Source organism: Musca domestica, unplaced genomic scaffold (genome assembly GCF_030504385.1).
Source record: "Musca domestica strain aabys unplaced genomic scaffold, Musca_domestica.polishedcontigs.V.1.1 9, whole genome shotgun sequence".
NCBI lineage: Eukaryota > Metazoa > Arthropoda > Insecta > Diptera > Muscidae > Musca > Musca domestica.
In genome coordinates, this window is record NW_026712435.1 from 10,696,221 (window position 1) to 10,712,720 (window position 16,500).

Here is a 16,500-nt window from a genome sequence, read left to right on the forward strand (position 1 = left end):
ATCTTTTTTTGTCAACAACAAGGGAATGTTGCCAACTTTTGTTTAAAACTGTCGATGTCGTCTCTAGCCTTACCGTAATACCTTTTTAGAATCGAAGCGATGGTGACTTACACATAACGTCGACGACTATAGAAACTACAACCATAATTGAGCCGAATGTTTAATATTACATGTGATAAATATTGCATGGTAAAATTAAGAAGGTAAAATCATTTCAAATAAGCACAGCCAACTCTGCATTTTCTGTAATTTACCTTGTAAAATTTCACTCCATAAAAACTAGTGGTCTGCTCCAGAACCCGCAAGAATCTACAAGTTTTTTAATTTTTGTTTTTTTTTGTCGATACCATAAAGGGAAAATCTGTTATCGTGGTAAAAATCATTATCATTCTTGCAGTTCCAGAACAGAACATAGGTTTCCATCTCTGATTTGTGTATTTACAATGGATTTATAAATATATATATTGACTGTAAGATGCTGTCAAACGAATAATTAAAAAAATGTTAACATATTTTTGCATTACTTTGCCTTCTTGATTCTACCATGATTGTATTGTTTGTATGTTTGGGAGCCAAACAATTAAATGAATTGGAAGTGGTCGGTAGCAATATACTACTTTGTATCGATTCCTTCTTAAATAACAAACTATATATCTTCGGTTACATAATGGATATATTGTGCAATAAATGTTTTGGAGTCATTTTTTTTATTTTACTCAATAACGGACATTGTACCAATATATTGGGTGTACGGCAACGATATTAGAAGATGAAAATGTTTATAAGTGTGGTTGTAAGACTTAGAAGATTTTCCAAAAGAATTTTAGTTTTATTTAATTCTTTGGTTCTCCTTCAATTGAGCTTACGATCTCGTCACTTGGATAAAAAAAGTTTATTTGTCATAGGAGTTATTTTTAAAATAGCTTCTGGGAGAATATCCCAGACAAAAAACAAGGGAACTGTTGAGGATTGGTGGCTCTTTCCGAAACCTAGGTAAATATTGCCATCGTTCTCTACTAATAAACAAACGTTGTTTTTATAAAAACAACAATAATGGGATTAAGCCTGACCATTTTGCAACAACAAAATACAATGGTATCCCGAACAAACAAGCCAACACTAATCTGATATTAAAAGAGTTAATTGTAATTTTCTCCATTTTATCCAGAAAGTACGGGAATTACAAACTAGTAAAAATATAATAAATCCATGACAATCCTTCAAAAACAACATATCAGCAAATTAGATCAGAAGCAATCATACTACTTATTTTTACAAATTGGTAAAATTTGTATTGTAAAAGTATCACAAGAGATTTGACTGAAAGTTGAACAAGTTTTTTTCGGGGAAGGTTTTTCTAGTACAAATTGTAGATTCTTGCACGTAAGGGATTAAACATTTGTGATGCATAAAATTGTACACACATTGCTGTAAGTAATTAGAACCCTACAAAAATAAAAATTATATCATAATGTACATGAACAAATTTATTAATGAAGGTAAAATTTATACATGAGTGTGAAATGAAAATTAAATAGGAATGGAAACACTTCAGATTAAAAATCAGAAATTATACTTTTGGTTATTAAACAAAATTACATTTGCAGATGTAGTAAAACGTATTACTGTCAACTAATTTTAGTTTATTCGAATTAGTAAACGAGAGTCCAAACAGGTCCAATATTTTTGTCTAGTGTATAATTTGACATCTGACAAGTTATCACAACTCAATTAATATGACTTCGTTACACATAAAAAAAATATGGATTAAGGCAGGAAACAAATGTTAATGTTATTCTGTTAGGTAGCGTCATTAGATCAAAAAACGCGTCTAAATTTCTTGGTGTCTGCAAAAGAAAACGTAAAAAATATTTGAATTATTTATTCATAAAATATATGGATATATAGAATAATAAAAATAATGTTTCAATGTGTATTTTTTACACGATACTTTGAAATAATTGTTTCAAATGTTTTCTGCTAAATGCTTTTACCTATTCTTCTAGAGTTCACCCAGTCTTGTCTTACTTACTCTCTCAAATAAACTTGCGGAATAAGAACCATTCCTAAATGATTATCACAGAAACATGTCGCTCATTTATCCAAAGAGTGTCATATCTCAAAAGTTTAGTTTCATCGATTGAAATTTGACTGCCCGAACTAAAAGGATTATTACACAAAAAGTAATATAACTATGCAGACAATTATTTGCAAAGGTATCACCAGATAGCAGTGTAAAATCAAGATTGGTTTAAATTTATATACTCAACATACTGTTATGTTGATTTATGACAATCTCCAAAAAACAAAAAAAAAAATTAACTCCTTTAGTTGCACAGTTATCAAAATGGAAATATGATCGAAAGATGAAGAATGATAAAATAATAGATACTAAAAACGGACATTTTTTGAGTATATGAGCGATATGTAAAATTACACTATGTATGCCGACTCGTTCGACAATCTTATGTGAACAGAACTTTATAATTGTTTTAATGAAATGTTTTTGTTTATTATTGTTGTTGTTGGTTTTTTGTTGGTTTATATTTATAAGGATACATTTATAAAAATAAATCGTTTATTTTTTTATTTATATTGTAATATTTAGTTGTATATTCATTATTTGCTATATAACTACGTGTATATGACATTTAGTAAGTTTTAACTTTTTCTCTTGCTAGATGATGTTGTTTCATCATGTGTAAGTTATGTGTTTCATTTGTATACTATTATTCAAAAAGTTTGTATAAATTGTTATAGTTTTCTTTATGGGTTATACATATGCATGTGTATTTCGTACAAAATTTGGTGTTCATATTTTGATTTTTTCTCTTAATTATGGTGTATTCCGTCGTTAAGAATACACTTATTTTTTTCGAGAATGACTAAACTACCAATAAACAAAAATCACACGAAATTGAATTAATAAAATACTTGATTGAATAGCAACAAAACGAAGTTCACATTGATCTGCGTACGAAAATGAATCAACACATGTATTCGTCGTATATCTTTTTTGGTAGAAATAGAATTTGGCAAGATTGGTAAATATATAAAAAAAACGCCAAAAATATGTAATACCACAATCTTTTAACACAAGTGTGAATATTTGCCAAAAAATTGTTCCAACTTTTGCTAACCAATTAAATTAATTTGCTATATAGAAATACGTACTTGAGATAGTAAATGTAATAACTCTTTCTCTCTCTCTCTCACACACACTTTTTGGTTATATTCACGATTTATCAGTCTGTTGCAGATCAATATCAAGATGTAAATATCCAAAAATAAGATATAAAGTATTATAAAGTATGTGACACTCTATTGTGACACGTTGATTAGCGAGAGAAAAGTGAACGTCGCCGTTTTTGTTTTTGTATATATGCGAAAGTAAAAATTGTATTCGTCGCCATTATAGAATAATAATTTAAACTTTTGTTCTTTGTTAAACGTATCATCTTTTATAAAAATAATATATTTGTATGTACTTATAGACCGATATGTATATTAAATTAATCTGTAAACAAAATGCAACGCTTTGCGTACTTTCCTACATTCCGGACAAATAAATAATGACATGGGATCGATCAACATGAGGCGTGTTTTATTTGTTAAGCTCACATTTTTATGCTGAACTATGATTATTCAATGTATGGAACAAAACAATGTCAAAATATGAGTTCATTAAAAAATTTGTTTACAAAGCTTAAAAAAAGAATACCTCAATAAAACTAATATTTAGCAACATGGTTTCTTTACAATTCAAAAATAATATATTAACAATTTTGAAGTTTTGTGTATGTGTATGTATGTGTAAAACACGCCCAATTTAATGCCCATACGATTGTAGTAAAAATTGCAACAATCAAATTTATTTGAAAGAAATCATGATAAAATGGAAAACAATGCTTGTGTGTGTGTGTGCTTCTTACAAGTGTTATCCTGCAGCGTCTGTGTCTATATATGTTTTATATGGTTTTGTTTCTCTATGTGCGTTCCTCTAAGTTATATGATATAATAAAAGTTCTAATTGCAAAAACTTAGTTTTTACAAGTAAATATTAATAATATGTTTTGTTGTTCAGTTTCCATAATTTAAATAGAAGTAGAAAAATTCATTTAGTCGATGTTATTAATAATAGGTGGCAAAACAAAAAGTGTTTTCTCTTTTAATTTATTGTTCGTTACCATATTCTCACTCTATATTCTTCCCAATGGTGTGTGTGTTGGCTCGTTTGGGCACAACACTTCCTTATTGTATGCCCACTTACATCGACAATGCGATCTATGCAAAATGGAGCAAGGACTCTGGGAAAGAACATATTACGTGGGTAATATTTATGGAATTAAAGATCTAGGCCCATTTCGAATAGACATAAACACAGATAACACCCACAACAACACCTGCTGTTATATAAGTAATTATTGACCTTCGTTTCTTCGCCGTTTGTTTGTTCTCCTCGTTTTCTCTCTGTTTTCTTTTGATTTCATTTACTTTTTGCTCGATGTTTGCTTGACGTTCGGCTCGTTTGCGACGTCTCAATTCGTTATCGGGACTACAAGAAAGCAAAATAATATAAAAAATTAGTAAAAAAAAACTCATAACACGGCCGGAAATGCTGTGTTATATTACCTCACTGGGTCTGTCGACTCTACACCATTTAGTTTCTTAGAATCTTGGTCTTTATTTTCATTTTCCAGCGATTTGCTATGATTATGTTTTGTTGCAGTCCCATTTTCATTTGCCTCTGCTTCAGCAACAATGTGGTCTTCATTGTCGTTTTCATCATTTCTGTCATCCTCATCGTATTCGTTTTCATCACTATCCGATTCATGTACACGATCTAATGAATTCTCTCTGGGCAGTGGGGGTAGGGGCCGATGTGTCATATTTGTAGCATCTGTGTTTCTTTCACTATTAATGAAATTGTTCAAAGCATCCTTGTTGGTTTTGTCATTATCGGGCGCATACAAGTCATCATTGAAACTAACACTGGCCGGTATTTTGGGCAAAGGTTTGTTTTGAGAATTATTACCCATTAAGTTCAAACGTAGAGACCCATCGGCCCCACTACCAGCCATAGGTAGAAGTGAATGAGTACGCGGTGGTAAAGGCGGTGGAGTTTCATCCAAATTGTATTCGTCATTTTGTTGGCAATGATCTTCTACTGAATTGTACACCACTTCATTATAATTCATAAAGTTCTTAAAAAGTACAAATAATTGAAATGTTGAAATGGACATGAGAGCAGAAATACATTCATACATACCTGATCTTTAAGTAGTTTAATGCCTTCAATAATGGCCTGATATGAAAAATACAATTGGTCGGCGGTTTGTATCAATCCCATGCGATACCTTCGCAATTCATACAAAACATCTTGCACAGAAACATTATTTACACCCTCTTTGTCAACCTGGATTTAAAAGTAGCATTTCAATTGCATGTACTGCTCATTGGCATCCTCATGTACACACTTACCAACACCAGACAGCAGTCAACTAAACAGAATGTACCCGAACGACCTATACCAGCACTGCAATGCACAACTGCAGGTCCTTCGTTGGGATCTAAGGCTCCTGAAGCACGTACCTCTTTAAGGAAATATAAAAAAGCAACAGGTGAACTTGGCACACCGAAATCGGGCCATGTTGTATAATGGAATTGTATAATATTTCGACTTTGATTCGATTGTAGATCAGTCAATCTAAAAGAGATAACCACCAATTAATTAAATACAAGAGCGGTTGAACATTTAAAGGCAGGTCTCACTTGAACCATCGAACACAAAAATTTTTGTACTCCGTCCAATGTAAAAACTCCACGGTTAGTTTTACTTCGTTCAATTTCAATGCATTTTCCGGCCCCTTGCGCTCCGGCCAATACAAATGACATTTTGGCTGTTTCTTTTCCATTAATTTGTTTAGCATTAGAATAGCCCGAGATTTTTGTTCCCAAACCATTAACCAAAAATGTCCAATTGTACCCACTAGGGGTCCCTGTGTTAAGATATATTTTCGTTCTGCTCTTCCCATCTGTGTACATAAGAATGAAGTTATAAGTTATTATGTTTATTGGCATTTGTTTATGAAGTAGTTCTTTACCTTAACCAAGTTTGCGTTGATATAATCCACACTGCCTCTATGTAATATAATTCGTGAATGATCATAGGGATTAACATCGCGATATCTGTTTAAGCAACGATTGTGTGATTTTTCTGATTCACTGGTGCAAAAATGTTTTTCATTTGCTTCTCGTTCACATCTTTCGCGAATTTCCTGGACATGTAAAAAATTTATACATATTAGCATTTAAGTATTTTTGTATGAAAGAAAAAAAAAACAATTGAAAAATAATGTTGTCATCGTCTGTCATATGTCTTCAAATGGAATAGTGAACCCATGGCTCAAAAAGAAAGGTTGCTCAACTTGGAAGAAACATGGAAAATGCAACTCTGTACCCGAGTCTTATAATGTCAAATATATTTTTAAACTTTCAATAATTGGCTTTGTTTACTTTTTTCACAAAATTACTATATTGGAGAAATGAAATATTGGGTTTTCTCCACAAACTTGTTACATCTAAATTTGAAAAAAAAAATTATTTTCTTTTTAATTTAAAACAATACACACATGCTGTGTATATGTTTTGACAGAATAGGGGCACCAAAAGAAAAACAAGTAAAAAAGCTGTAAGTTCGGCCGGGCTGATTTTTGAATACCCTGCACCATTTGGGACGATTTTGGCAATTTTCAAAAAGAATAAAATCCGTTAAAAATTCTACTAAAATCTTAAAAATACCGTTATATTAGGGTCTATACGACAACGAGGACCTGAATAGGCAACTTTTTTCATAAACCATTACCATATTCAAATGCAAAACTTGAATAACAAAATTCGGTGAATAATGAGCTAAAATCCTTAAAATTCCGAATATAGGGAGGTACCGTTATATTTGGGATATATGAAGACGTGGACCTGCACAGACAATTTTCTGTCATAGGCTGTAGCATCCATTACGAACATCAAATACCTAATTTGAAACAATTCCGGTGAATAATGTCGCTAAAATCATCAAAGTACCGAACATCGGTAGGCACCGTTATATGGGGGCTATATGAAGACGTGGACTTGCACAGACAATTTTCTGTCATAGGCTGTAGTACCCATCACGAACTTCAAATTCCAAGTTTGAAACATTTCCGGCGAATAAATCGCTTAAATTGCTAAAATACAGAAAAAAGGAGGTACCATTATATGGGGGCTATACCAAAACGTGGACCTACATTAACCATTTTCAATACCAAAAGTCCTGCAGACATAATACACATTTGAGTAAAATTTTATTAACCTACTTCATTTCGTTCGGAAGCTATAGTGATTTTCACAGTCGGACAGATGGACGGACATCGCTAAATCGACATACAATTTTATGCTGAACAAGAATATATACTTTGTGGGGTCTAAAATGTATATTTCGAGGTGTTACAAACGGAATGACAAACTTAATATACCATTCATACAATGGTGGAGGATATAAAAATGTATTTATGAGGTAGCTTTGTTCTACCTTCTGTAATTGTACCACGAGTGAGCCTTTGTTAATAATTTTAAGTTAAAAACTTCAATTTTATTGATAATTTGTATGATGGTTTGCTTGTTGTTGTAACAGTTACACATGTTATGTTTGGGTTCTGCAAATCTGGTTCTAACTCCAGGTTCAAAAATTCGGCTACCTTACTGGACTGTAGCCAAGGGTCTTCTGGAGTGTTCACTCACTAAGTTTTCTTCCGTATGAATCAGAGATGGGCATAATGCACTGTATCTTTAGTGCACGAATTATTTCACGATCACTGTTCATTTAGATCACGATCACTGTTCATTTACCACTAAACTGTGTTGTGAAATTTCAATAGCACTACCACTAAATTTGGAGGTATTTAAAAACCATTGCACTGAATTAGTGGTATTTCATAAAAAATAGCACTAAATTAGTGCTATTTAGAAAAATAATCAAATTCTATAATTATGTACTACATATTCTGGATTGTTGTCCCCTACTCCAATAAACTTCATGATAGCTGGTATAATACTTATATACATAGTGTTTTTTTTTTTGCATCGCAAAAAATTAGTGGTAGTGCAAATTTTTTTAAAAAATCACTAAATTTAGTGGTAGTGCTATTAAAATTTCACTACCACTAAAATTTAGTGGTAGTGCATTTTTTTATCACTAAATTGTTAGTGGTAGTGCAATTTATTTTTCACTACCACTAACCCTTTAGTGGTAGTGGAATTAAAAATTGCACTGCCACTAATTATTTAATTCTTAGTGCACTAAAAATTTAGTGCAATATGCCCAACCCTGGTATGAATCCAACACAGACCAGCCTGATACGCTTCTTGATCTAAAGGCTCTCTCTTGTAGCGTTGGACCTTCCTCTCTAGGATCATGTATGTCCTTCCTGACACGCTGGGGTAGTGTTTGATGCAGATACTGCAACGAAAGCATATGATTATGCTGACGTACGGGAACTACATTAGCCTCCTAATGTAGATGGTCCACTGGTTTCATGGGGAGGCAACCTGTGGCAGTTCTCAATGCAGCATTTTGGCAGATCTAGATATTCTTCCACTGCGTAGCACTTATATTCCAGACCACACTGATGCCGCATAGCTGACCACAGGCCGATCTATCGCGTTATAAGAGGTTAACAAAGTCACCTTGTCGGCAGCCTAAGTGCTGCTGGCTAGCGCCTACTTTTCACTTTGTCGCAGATAGTTGTGGCTTGCGCGGACGACTTGAACATGCCGTCGAATGTGGCCCCTAGGATCTTGAGGTAGCTCGTGGTCTGTATTATATTTCCCTCGACCTGCACATTCAGCACTGTTGTCATCACCGCAGAATAAGAGACAACGGCAACACTGATTTCGTGGCGGATATTTTTATATTCCTCGCGTGGAAGTAGGCGGCAAGCTCCGCGAGATAGCTGTTCAACCTTACACACATGTCATCAACACCGGAGGCCGGCGCCATGATCGTACAATCAAGCGCATTCGTAACGATCTATATGCCCTCTCTCTAAACAGTTCCGGTGATGTCACCCCACCTTGGGGAACTCCCTGTTTCACTTTACAGAATTTGCACTTCTTGTTCTGAATTTCCACGTACGACTGGAACGTACGACTTTGCAACTGGCGACAAAAGCGAAATTGGCTTGTATAATTCGCCTTTGCTGCACCTTGCCTGGCTTCAGTGGCGGGACAAAATAGATGAGATTGAGGAATTTATGAATCGGAGGTATATTTTAGTCGCTGCAATCCAAGAAACCTAGCTCAATAAAAATTGCAGCTTGCAACGTTTTATGGTTACAGTAGATCGTCCGATTCCATAACCTCTAAACGCCGCACTTTCCTCAACCATGGGAAAGCTCACTGGCCAGAATTCAGAAAGTTTACCAACCATAACTTCAGAGAACGGCCCAACCCTCCTGATGTTCGGTTAGCAGAAGCGATTTTCCGAAACATCATCGGAGCTACGGCCGTTCGTTATATACCTGCCGGTCGAATATCCGAAATTGAGGTTTGGTCAAATTTTAATATGGTTAATAAAAAAACGAATATCAGGAAAAAAAAAACTGGATGGTTTTGCTCCCACTACGTTAGCGATGTTTGCAGCCGTCTCAGTTCATATTTGCATCTATTGTATCTACAGGGTGAGATAAAAAAAACTGCAACAAAGTCAAACGCCACAACTTTTACATTTTTTAATTTCATTGAATGAAAGCAAAACATGTCGGAAATAGCACCACATTTTAGAATAAGTTTAGATTTGTTGGAATTGGTCACCTTTGGCACGAATTATGGCAATCAAACGGCCAATAAAACCGATTGTTGCTCTGCGGTATTTTGGCCCATTTCCGGCGAAGCGCTTGCTTAAGGTGATCGACACTTTGGTGCCAACCTTGCTTGCTCCAAAATACTCCACATACAATAGTCCAACGGATTGGTATCCGGAGATTTTGGTGGCCATTGTGCACTGAAATTGAAGCGAGGAACCTCATTTTGTAACCATTTTTGTTTGGCGCGTTCTGAGTGCGATGGTGCTGAGTCCTGTTGAAATGTCCAAGGTCTGCGGCCAAAATGTTTGCCTGCCCAAGGCTTTAATACACCCTCCAGAATATTTTCGCGATAATATTCCGCATTTATTCTAATGCCACGGTTGATTAATACGAGCGGAGAGCAACCATCGGCTGTTATGGCGGCCCACATCATCACCATGGCAGGCGCTTGAGTTCTGGTGGCCAACCGAAGGTGTACATTTTCAGCTGACCTCTTTGGCAAGTATACACGATAATTTTATTTGTTTGCAGACTGCTGGACAACGAATGTTTTCTCATCGGAGAAAACCAAATTCGGCAGTTCACCACTTTCGGCCAAGCGAAACAACTCTTTAGCTCTTTCGAGATTATTTTCTTTAATGTGTGGTGTAAGATCTTGCGCTCAGTGGTGTTACCCCGAGCTCATTTTTCAATATTTGCCGAATGGAATATTGCGATATGTTCAGCTAACGAGCCATTTTTCGGTCACAGCGACGCGGGTTTCGATCAAGTCGCTTCTTTACTTTCCGAACCATTTCTGCTGATGTTGATGTTTTTTTTTCGTCCACTTCCTTGACGTCGGGCTACGCCACCGAGCGATGGACACAAAAGAAACATTCACATTTAAATGCTGGAGTGCTCTAACGATAAGCACTTGTGGTTTTCCAGCCAAATATAAAGAAATCACACTATCACACTTGAATTCCATTACGAATAACTTTTTTTCTGGAAAATTCTCACTAAAATGCTTTTGTAAGTTTGTAAACAATATAATGAGCTGTCACTGGGATAATTCTAACAGCTGTCGGATGAGTGGCTTAGAAATGACAGCAGTTTGAAGATGGTAACATTTTTTGTTATCTCACCCTGTATCATGAACATTAAATATTCATCTAATCTAAAAGATAAATGCAGATATGTACACAAATCATTTGGAAAATGTGTCTTATATCATTAAATTACCGAATATTGTAAAGAAACAGAAATATGGGGGCTATAGGAAAACATGCTACAGTGATTGGTGTCTATTGCGAAAACCAAAAACCAAATTGGAAACACTTCCGTTAAGAAGCGCAGCTAAGACCACCGAAATAATGAAGCCTGGAGGTACCATTGGGGGGGAGGTCTATGGAAAAACGTAGACCAACATAGACAATGTTCTGACAGAGGAGCTAGAATCTATTACGAACTCTAAATACCATATTTGAAAAGAAATGTGGCCTAAATTGTCAAAATACTAATTACGGGGAAGTACCGTTATTACGATCTTGGCCCACCTAATGACAAAATACACATGTGAAAAAATTGTAGTCTTTTATCGGCACTCGTTCGAATATCATGAATAAAGATTGACATTGCGACGGAAATCGACTTAAAATTTAGCACCGATCAAGTATATACACACTTTTTAGTGTGTGTGATAATATCGAGGAGTTACAAGCGGAATGACCCAGTTAATATACCCTCCCTCTATAGTATGGTGGAAGGTATGGAAATCGGAGTAATCCATCATTCAGATTCTTACCGTTTAAATACATAAAAATAGAAAATTTCATTTGGCTTGGCTTTGAAATGAATAACCAAAATGTAGCTGCATTTCACAAATAAGTTTGTAAACTAATTTAAAAATTAAATTAATATAATTCGTCAAGTTGATGAATGCATAGCCATGCCAAATGGAAATAAAACATGTAACATCATTAACAGTTTTCACCGTACAATCACGCATGAATTGTAACAACACACAATGTTGTTAAACATGAACGATGTATCTGGTGCATACAACATTATGTTCAGTTAGGCTGGAGTGTATCTTAAGATAGTCATAAATGATGCGATCGTTTTTATACCCTCCACCATACTATGGAGGGTATATTAACTTTGTTATTCCGTTTGTAACTCCTCGGAATACTCACGTGAGACCCAACAAAGTATATATTCTTGATCAGCGTAAAATTCTAAGTCGATTTAGGGATGTCTCTCTGTTGTAATCACCGAAGGAATCGAGATAGAGGGCTAAAATTTTGCACACATGTTAATTTTTCCAGTAGACAGGTTAAGTTCGTAAATGGGCCATGTAGATCGACGTTTTCATATAGCCCCCATATAACGGTACCTTCCGATATTCGGTATTTCGATGATTTTAGCGACATTATTCACCGGAATTGTTTGAAATTTGGTATTTGAAGTTCGAAATGGATACTACAGCCTAAGACAGAAAATCATCTGTGCAGGTCCACGTCTTCGTATAGCCCCCATATAACGGTACCTCCCGATATTCGGTATTTTGATGATTTTAGCGCCATTATTCACCGGAATTGTTTCAAATTTGGTATTTAAAGTTCGAAATGGAAAATACTACAGCCTAAGACAGACAATTATCTTTGCAGGTCCACGTCTTCGGTTCATATTCGGTATTTTTAAAATGTTACCAATTTTTTTAAGGATTTTATCTCAAATTCATTCCAAATGGTGGAGGGTATTCAAAGTTCGGCCCGGCCGAACCTACTGCTTTTTAACTTGTTAAATTTTTCTTAGGGTTAAAATGTTAGACTTGCTTTAAATGTACTACAGATAATTTTAATTTGTTTGTAAAATATGGTTATTTCTTTAAAATCGATAGTACAAATACAATAACAAAAAAGTGAATAATTTTAAGCAACAACTATGAAATATAAAGCACATGATTTAGAGTTGATGGCTAGCTTATAGCGCTTTTAGACTGAAATTCTGATTGGGGGATTGGCACACCACGCAAACCCTCAGCCACTGTTATTACATTAATTCTTAGTCTTTTCTTATTTAACATTTGCTGTCGGCAAGGAGGTTAGAATAAATTATGTTTTTCATTGTGTATATAGGGTGAGATGAAAAAACAGCAACCAACTTCAGACTGCTGTCATGTCTAAGCCAAGCGTTTGACAGCTCATTATATATTTACAAGCGTACAAAAGTATTTTGGTGAGAATTTTCCAGAAAAAAATTCGTCGTGGAATTCAAACGTGATAGTGTGACTTCTTTATATTTGGCTGGAAAACCAGCCACCACTCCAGCATTTAAAGTGAATAATTTTTTTGCGTCTCGTACCATCGCTCGTTACCGTGATACTGGTAGCGCAGCCCGACGTCAAGGAAGTGGACGAAAGAATGGCTCGTGAGCTGAACATATCGCAATATTTCATTCGGCACTAAAAATACCAAAGTGTCGATCACCTCAAGCAAGCGCTTCGCCGGGAATGGGCCGAAATACCACAGAGCAATATTCGGGCAGCGTGTGATGGTTTTATTGGCCGATTGTACACTCTGTGTCCTTTTTATTATGTATAAACTCAGGCTTAGCTATAGTCTGGAAAATGTTCAGTTTTTTGAAATTAATGAATGTCACTATAAAGTATGGGCCACACATAACGACAACTTCTGATTCAGGGGTTTTCTTGATGTAGTTTCCATGTAGCGGTATTTCATGATTTTACATATCAAATCCTATCTGAACTGAATTATGTTCGTCATACAAAAATTGTCAATATCGATCCGAGTTTAGATATGAGCCATAAGTGGCTTCTAAAGGATTTAAGTAAATGTCTAGTCTCTGGAATAGTACTCATAAAACACCAGAGATCAATTGTTTAGTTTGCTTGGAAGGCCCTAGTCACACTGTTTATTAGTGCGGCGATGACCGACTCTAGGCACTTTGACAATAGAAAAAGGAATTGTGTAGTTTAGTGCCTATGCTCGGATCGCACAGGTAATAATTGCTGTCCACATTTAGGACAACGTTTCGGATTTACTCGAAACGAACTGGGGGACCAGAATAGAAATGCTAATTATATCTTTCCGGGATTGAAATGTCGAATATGGTTAATTTTAAAATAATGAAGGGCCTTTTAAAATTTGACGTCGCCACTATTTTTTCGTTTTTTCCAGCTATTACGAGTGCATTTTGATGCATAAGAAACTCAAATACACAAAAATACACATCCATAACTTGAAACAGGTAAAGAAGGGTTAATTCAGCTTGGCAGAACTTTTAGTACCCTCCACCATGAGATAAAGAAAATATTTGAAAGTAAAAGTATCCGGATTTTATATTAGATCGAGTTTAATATTTGCCAGTCGGTTGAAGATTGCGGTAAAAGTTTTCAAAATCCCATAAAATAGAAAAAAAAATCCGTTGAAAAATAAAATAATTTAAATACCGATTATGGAGAGGATCAATTATATGAGAGCTATACGAAAACGTTGAGTTATAGTAGAGGATTGTAGCTTCTATAAAATTATATTGAAAATGCGGTTTAAAGCAACAAAATTCCGAAAACATGATACCTTTTTCGAACTCCAAATAGGCACCACATTTGAGAAATTTCTGTAGAAAAATGTGGTCAACTACCGAGTGTTAGGAGTTGTCGTTACATAGCGTCTATATACAATGATGTTTTCAGCCCACTGGAAACACAGACTTCTAATTCACAACAAATCTAGCTATAAAATATGACGGAACCAACTAAAATATCTTAAACCGAATCGCGGGCCTAAAATACATTTGAGAACTTACTTCATTCCTTTCAAAATCTAGAATAATTTTGACAAACAGACGGACATTGCTAAATCGACATAAAATTGTATGCTGATGAAGGAGCTACAGATGGAACGAGATACTGAACATATGGTGGATTACATATTAAGACAAAAATATTTTAAATGTAAAAATAATTTTCGACTACCTTATGGTCCAGTACTGCAAGAATGTAAAAGTTTTTACTACGATAACGAATTTTTCCTTTATGATATCGAAAAAATTGCAAAACTAGTAAATTCTTACAGGTTCTGGAACAACCTTTTAATGTTCATATAGAATCAATACCAGCCACTTGATCAGGTTGAAATTATGATTTCTAGACGTTAACACCTCAAGGATACATAACACGAGAGAATGATAGTATGATATTTTTATTTCATTATTTTCCTTGTTCTGAAAATAAAGGTGCATAGTTGACTGATATATTCTTGTGAATTCATCAGGGTTTCGTAGAATTTATTTTTAAAACGAAAGGAGCAAGCATACACTTACACGCACACACATACGCATACCTATTCACGTTGGATTTCACACACTACATAGAAATCCCAGCAAGGCAACATAACTAAAGCAAAACAACAGCAATTCAATGAATTACTTAGTCCAACTAACGAGAAGAGTGGTTGGTAGTTTGCATGGAGGTCAGTATTTAATTTTCGTTAGAAAACTTTTTTTGTCCATGTACCCATACATTGAACAAAATTCCTTAAAAAATGCTCGTGGGCTTCAATGTGTTTGTCGTTCCGTAATAATCGGTATGTGTTGTCAGTACAAGTAATATATTTCAAGGTACGTACTTTATCACTGGATGGAGGAGTTACATGCTTACCTGGTATAGACGTTGCCAACCGTTGCGATCTTTTGATATTTTATTGTACTCCAATTCAATATTATTTGGCACAGACGCTGATGCCGTCGAGGATGTTGATGATGACGACGAGGAGGATTCTAACGGTGTCGTCTCATTGCTCGATTCGCTACCACCTCCAGACGATGTTGTTGAATTTGTTGTGGATGTCATTGCTACAAATATGACCCGTCTGCTTTTTTTTGTTGATATTTAAACAAGAGTTTAATGTTCTGGTTTCTAACTTTTTTGGCTAAATGCCGAGCTTGTGTGCAGTTATTTGAGTAGTGTTTGTTGTTGCAATCGTCACTATGCCTTTATTTAATTCTACACAGATTTTGTTTGTTTTTTTTTTCGACACGTACTTGTGGCTTTCTTCTTATTCTATCCGTTTTCAAAGAAGATTTAGGAATTAACCATGAGAAGGAGTCAACAACGAACGATACAAAAACACAGCGAGCACTTAAAATGATTTCTGCATCTTTATTTTGCAATATTCACATGAACTGACTCCTCTTCACACACCCGACCGTATTTAATTGTATTATTTTATTTGTAAATCGGCAAACAAAACGAAAACAAGCAATGATGTATTCATGAATCTCTGAAAATCATTTGCGTCCTGTGTATTTAGAACATTTGAAACGAAATAATAAGGAAATGATCACAGGTTTAATAGAATTAAATTTGCAATTATTATTCTTTCTTTTTTTGGCAAATGACAGAATGGAGGTAACAAGTACTAGGTTATTGGTTATCTGACTACTCGATATATTCTCAAGTGCTCAAACGATTTCAGGTACGTATGCAATTAGTGAAATTCGTTTTGAACAAACTCACCACAGTGATTGCGTTACGTTTTGTTTTTACAGATTGATAGCACGTTAACATAAACAAGTATATTGTGTCAGGTCAATTATTACGATTAACTCATGGTAGAGGAATATAGGTAGATGCATCAACGGTCGGGAACATGGC

General features: G+C 34.9%; 1 protein-coding gene across 2 annotated transcripts; it reads right to left on the minus strand.

Moving 5' to 3' along the window:
• Nucleotides 1–1,469: 1,469 nt before the first annotated feature.
• On the minus strand, nt 1,470–16,261 carry LOC101893385 (tyrosine-protein phosphatase non-receptor type 61F). 2 transcript variants are annotated; one of them, XM_011296871.3, is made up of 8 exons: nt 15,505–16,261; nt 6,105–6,278; nt 5,773–6,035; nt 5,482–5,707; nt 5,270–5,416; nt 4,633–5,204; nt 4,430–4,555; nt 1,470–1,847 (listed from the first exon to the last, which is right to left on the minus strand). In XM_011296871.3, the coding sequence occupies exons 1-8, from the start codon at nt 15,694–15,696 to the stop codon at nt 1,832–1,834; spliced, it is 1,716 nt and encodes a 571-aa protein (XP_011295173.3). In that variant the 5' UTR covers nt 15,697–16,261; the 3' UTR covers nt 1,470–1,831. The 2 variants fall into 2 exon arrangements, with proteins under 2 accessions (XP_011295173.3, XP_058987548.1); XM_059131565.1 differs by lacking the exon at nt 1,470–1,847 and having other exon boundaries at nt 3,584–4,555.
• Between the last annotated feature and the right edge of the window lie 239 nt (nt 16,262–16,500).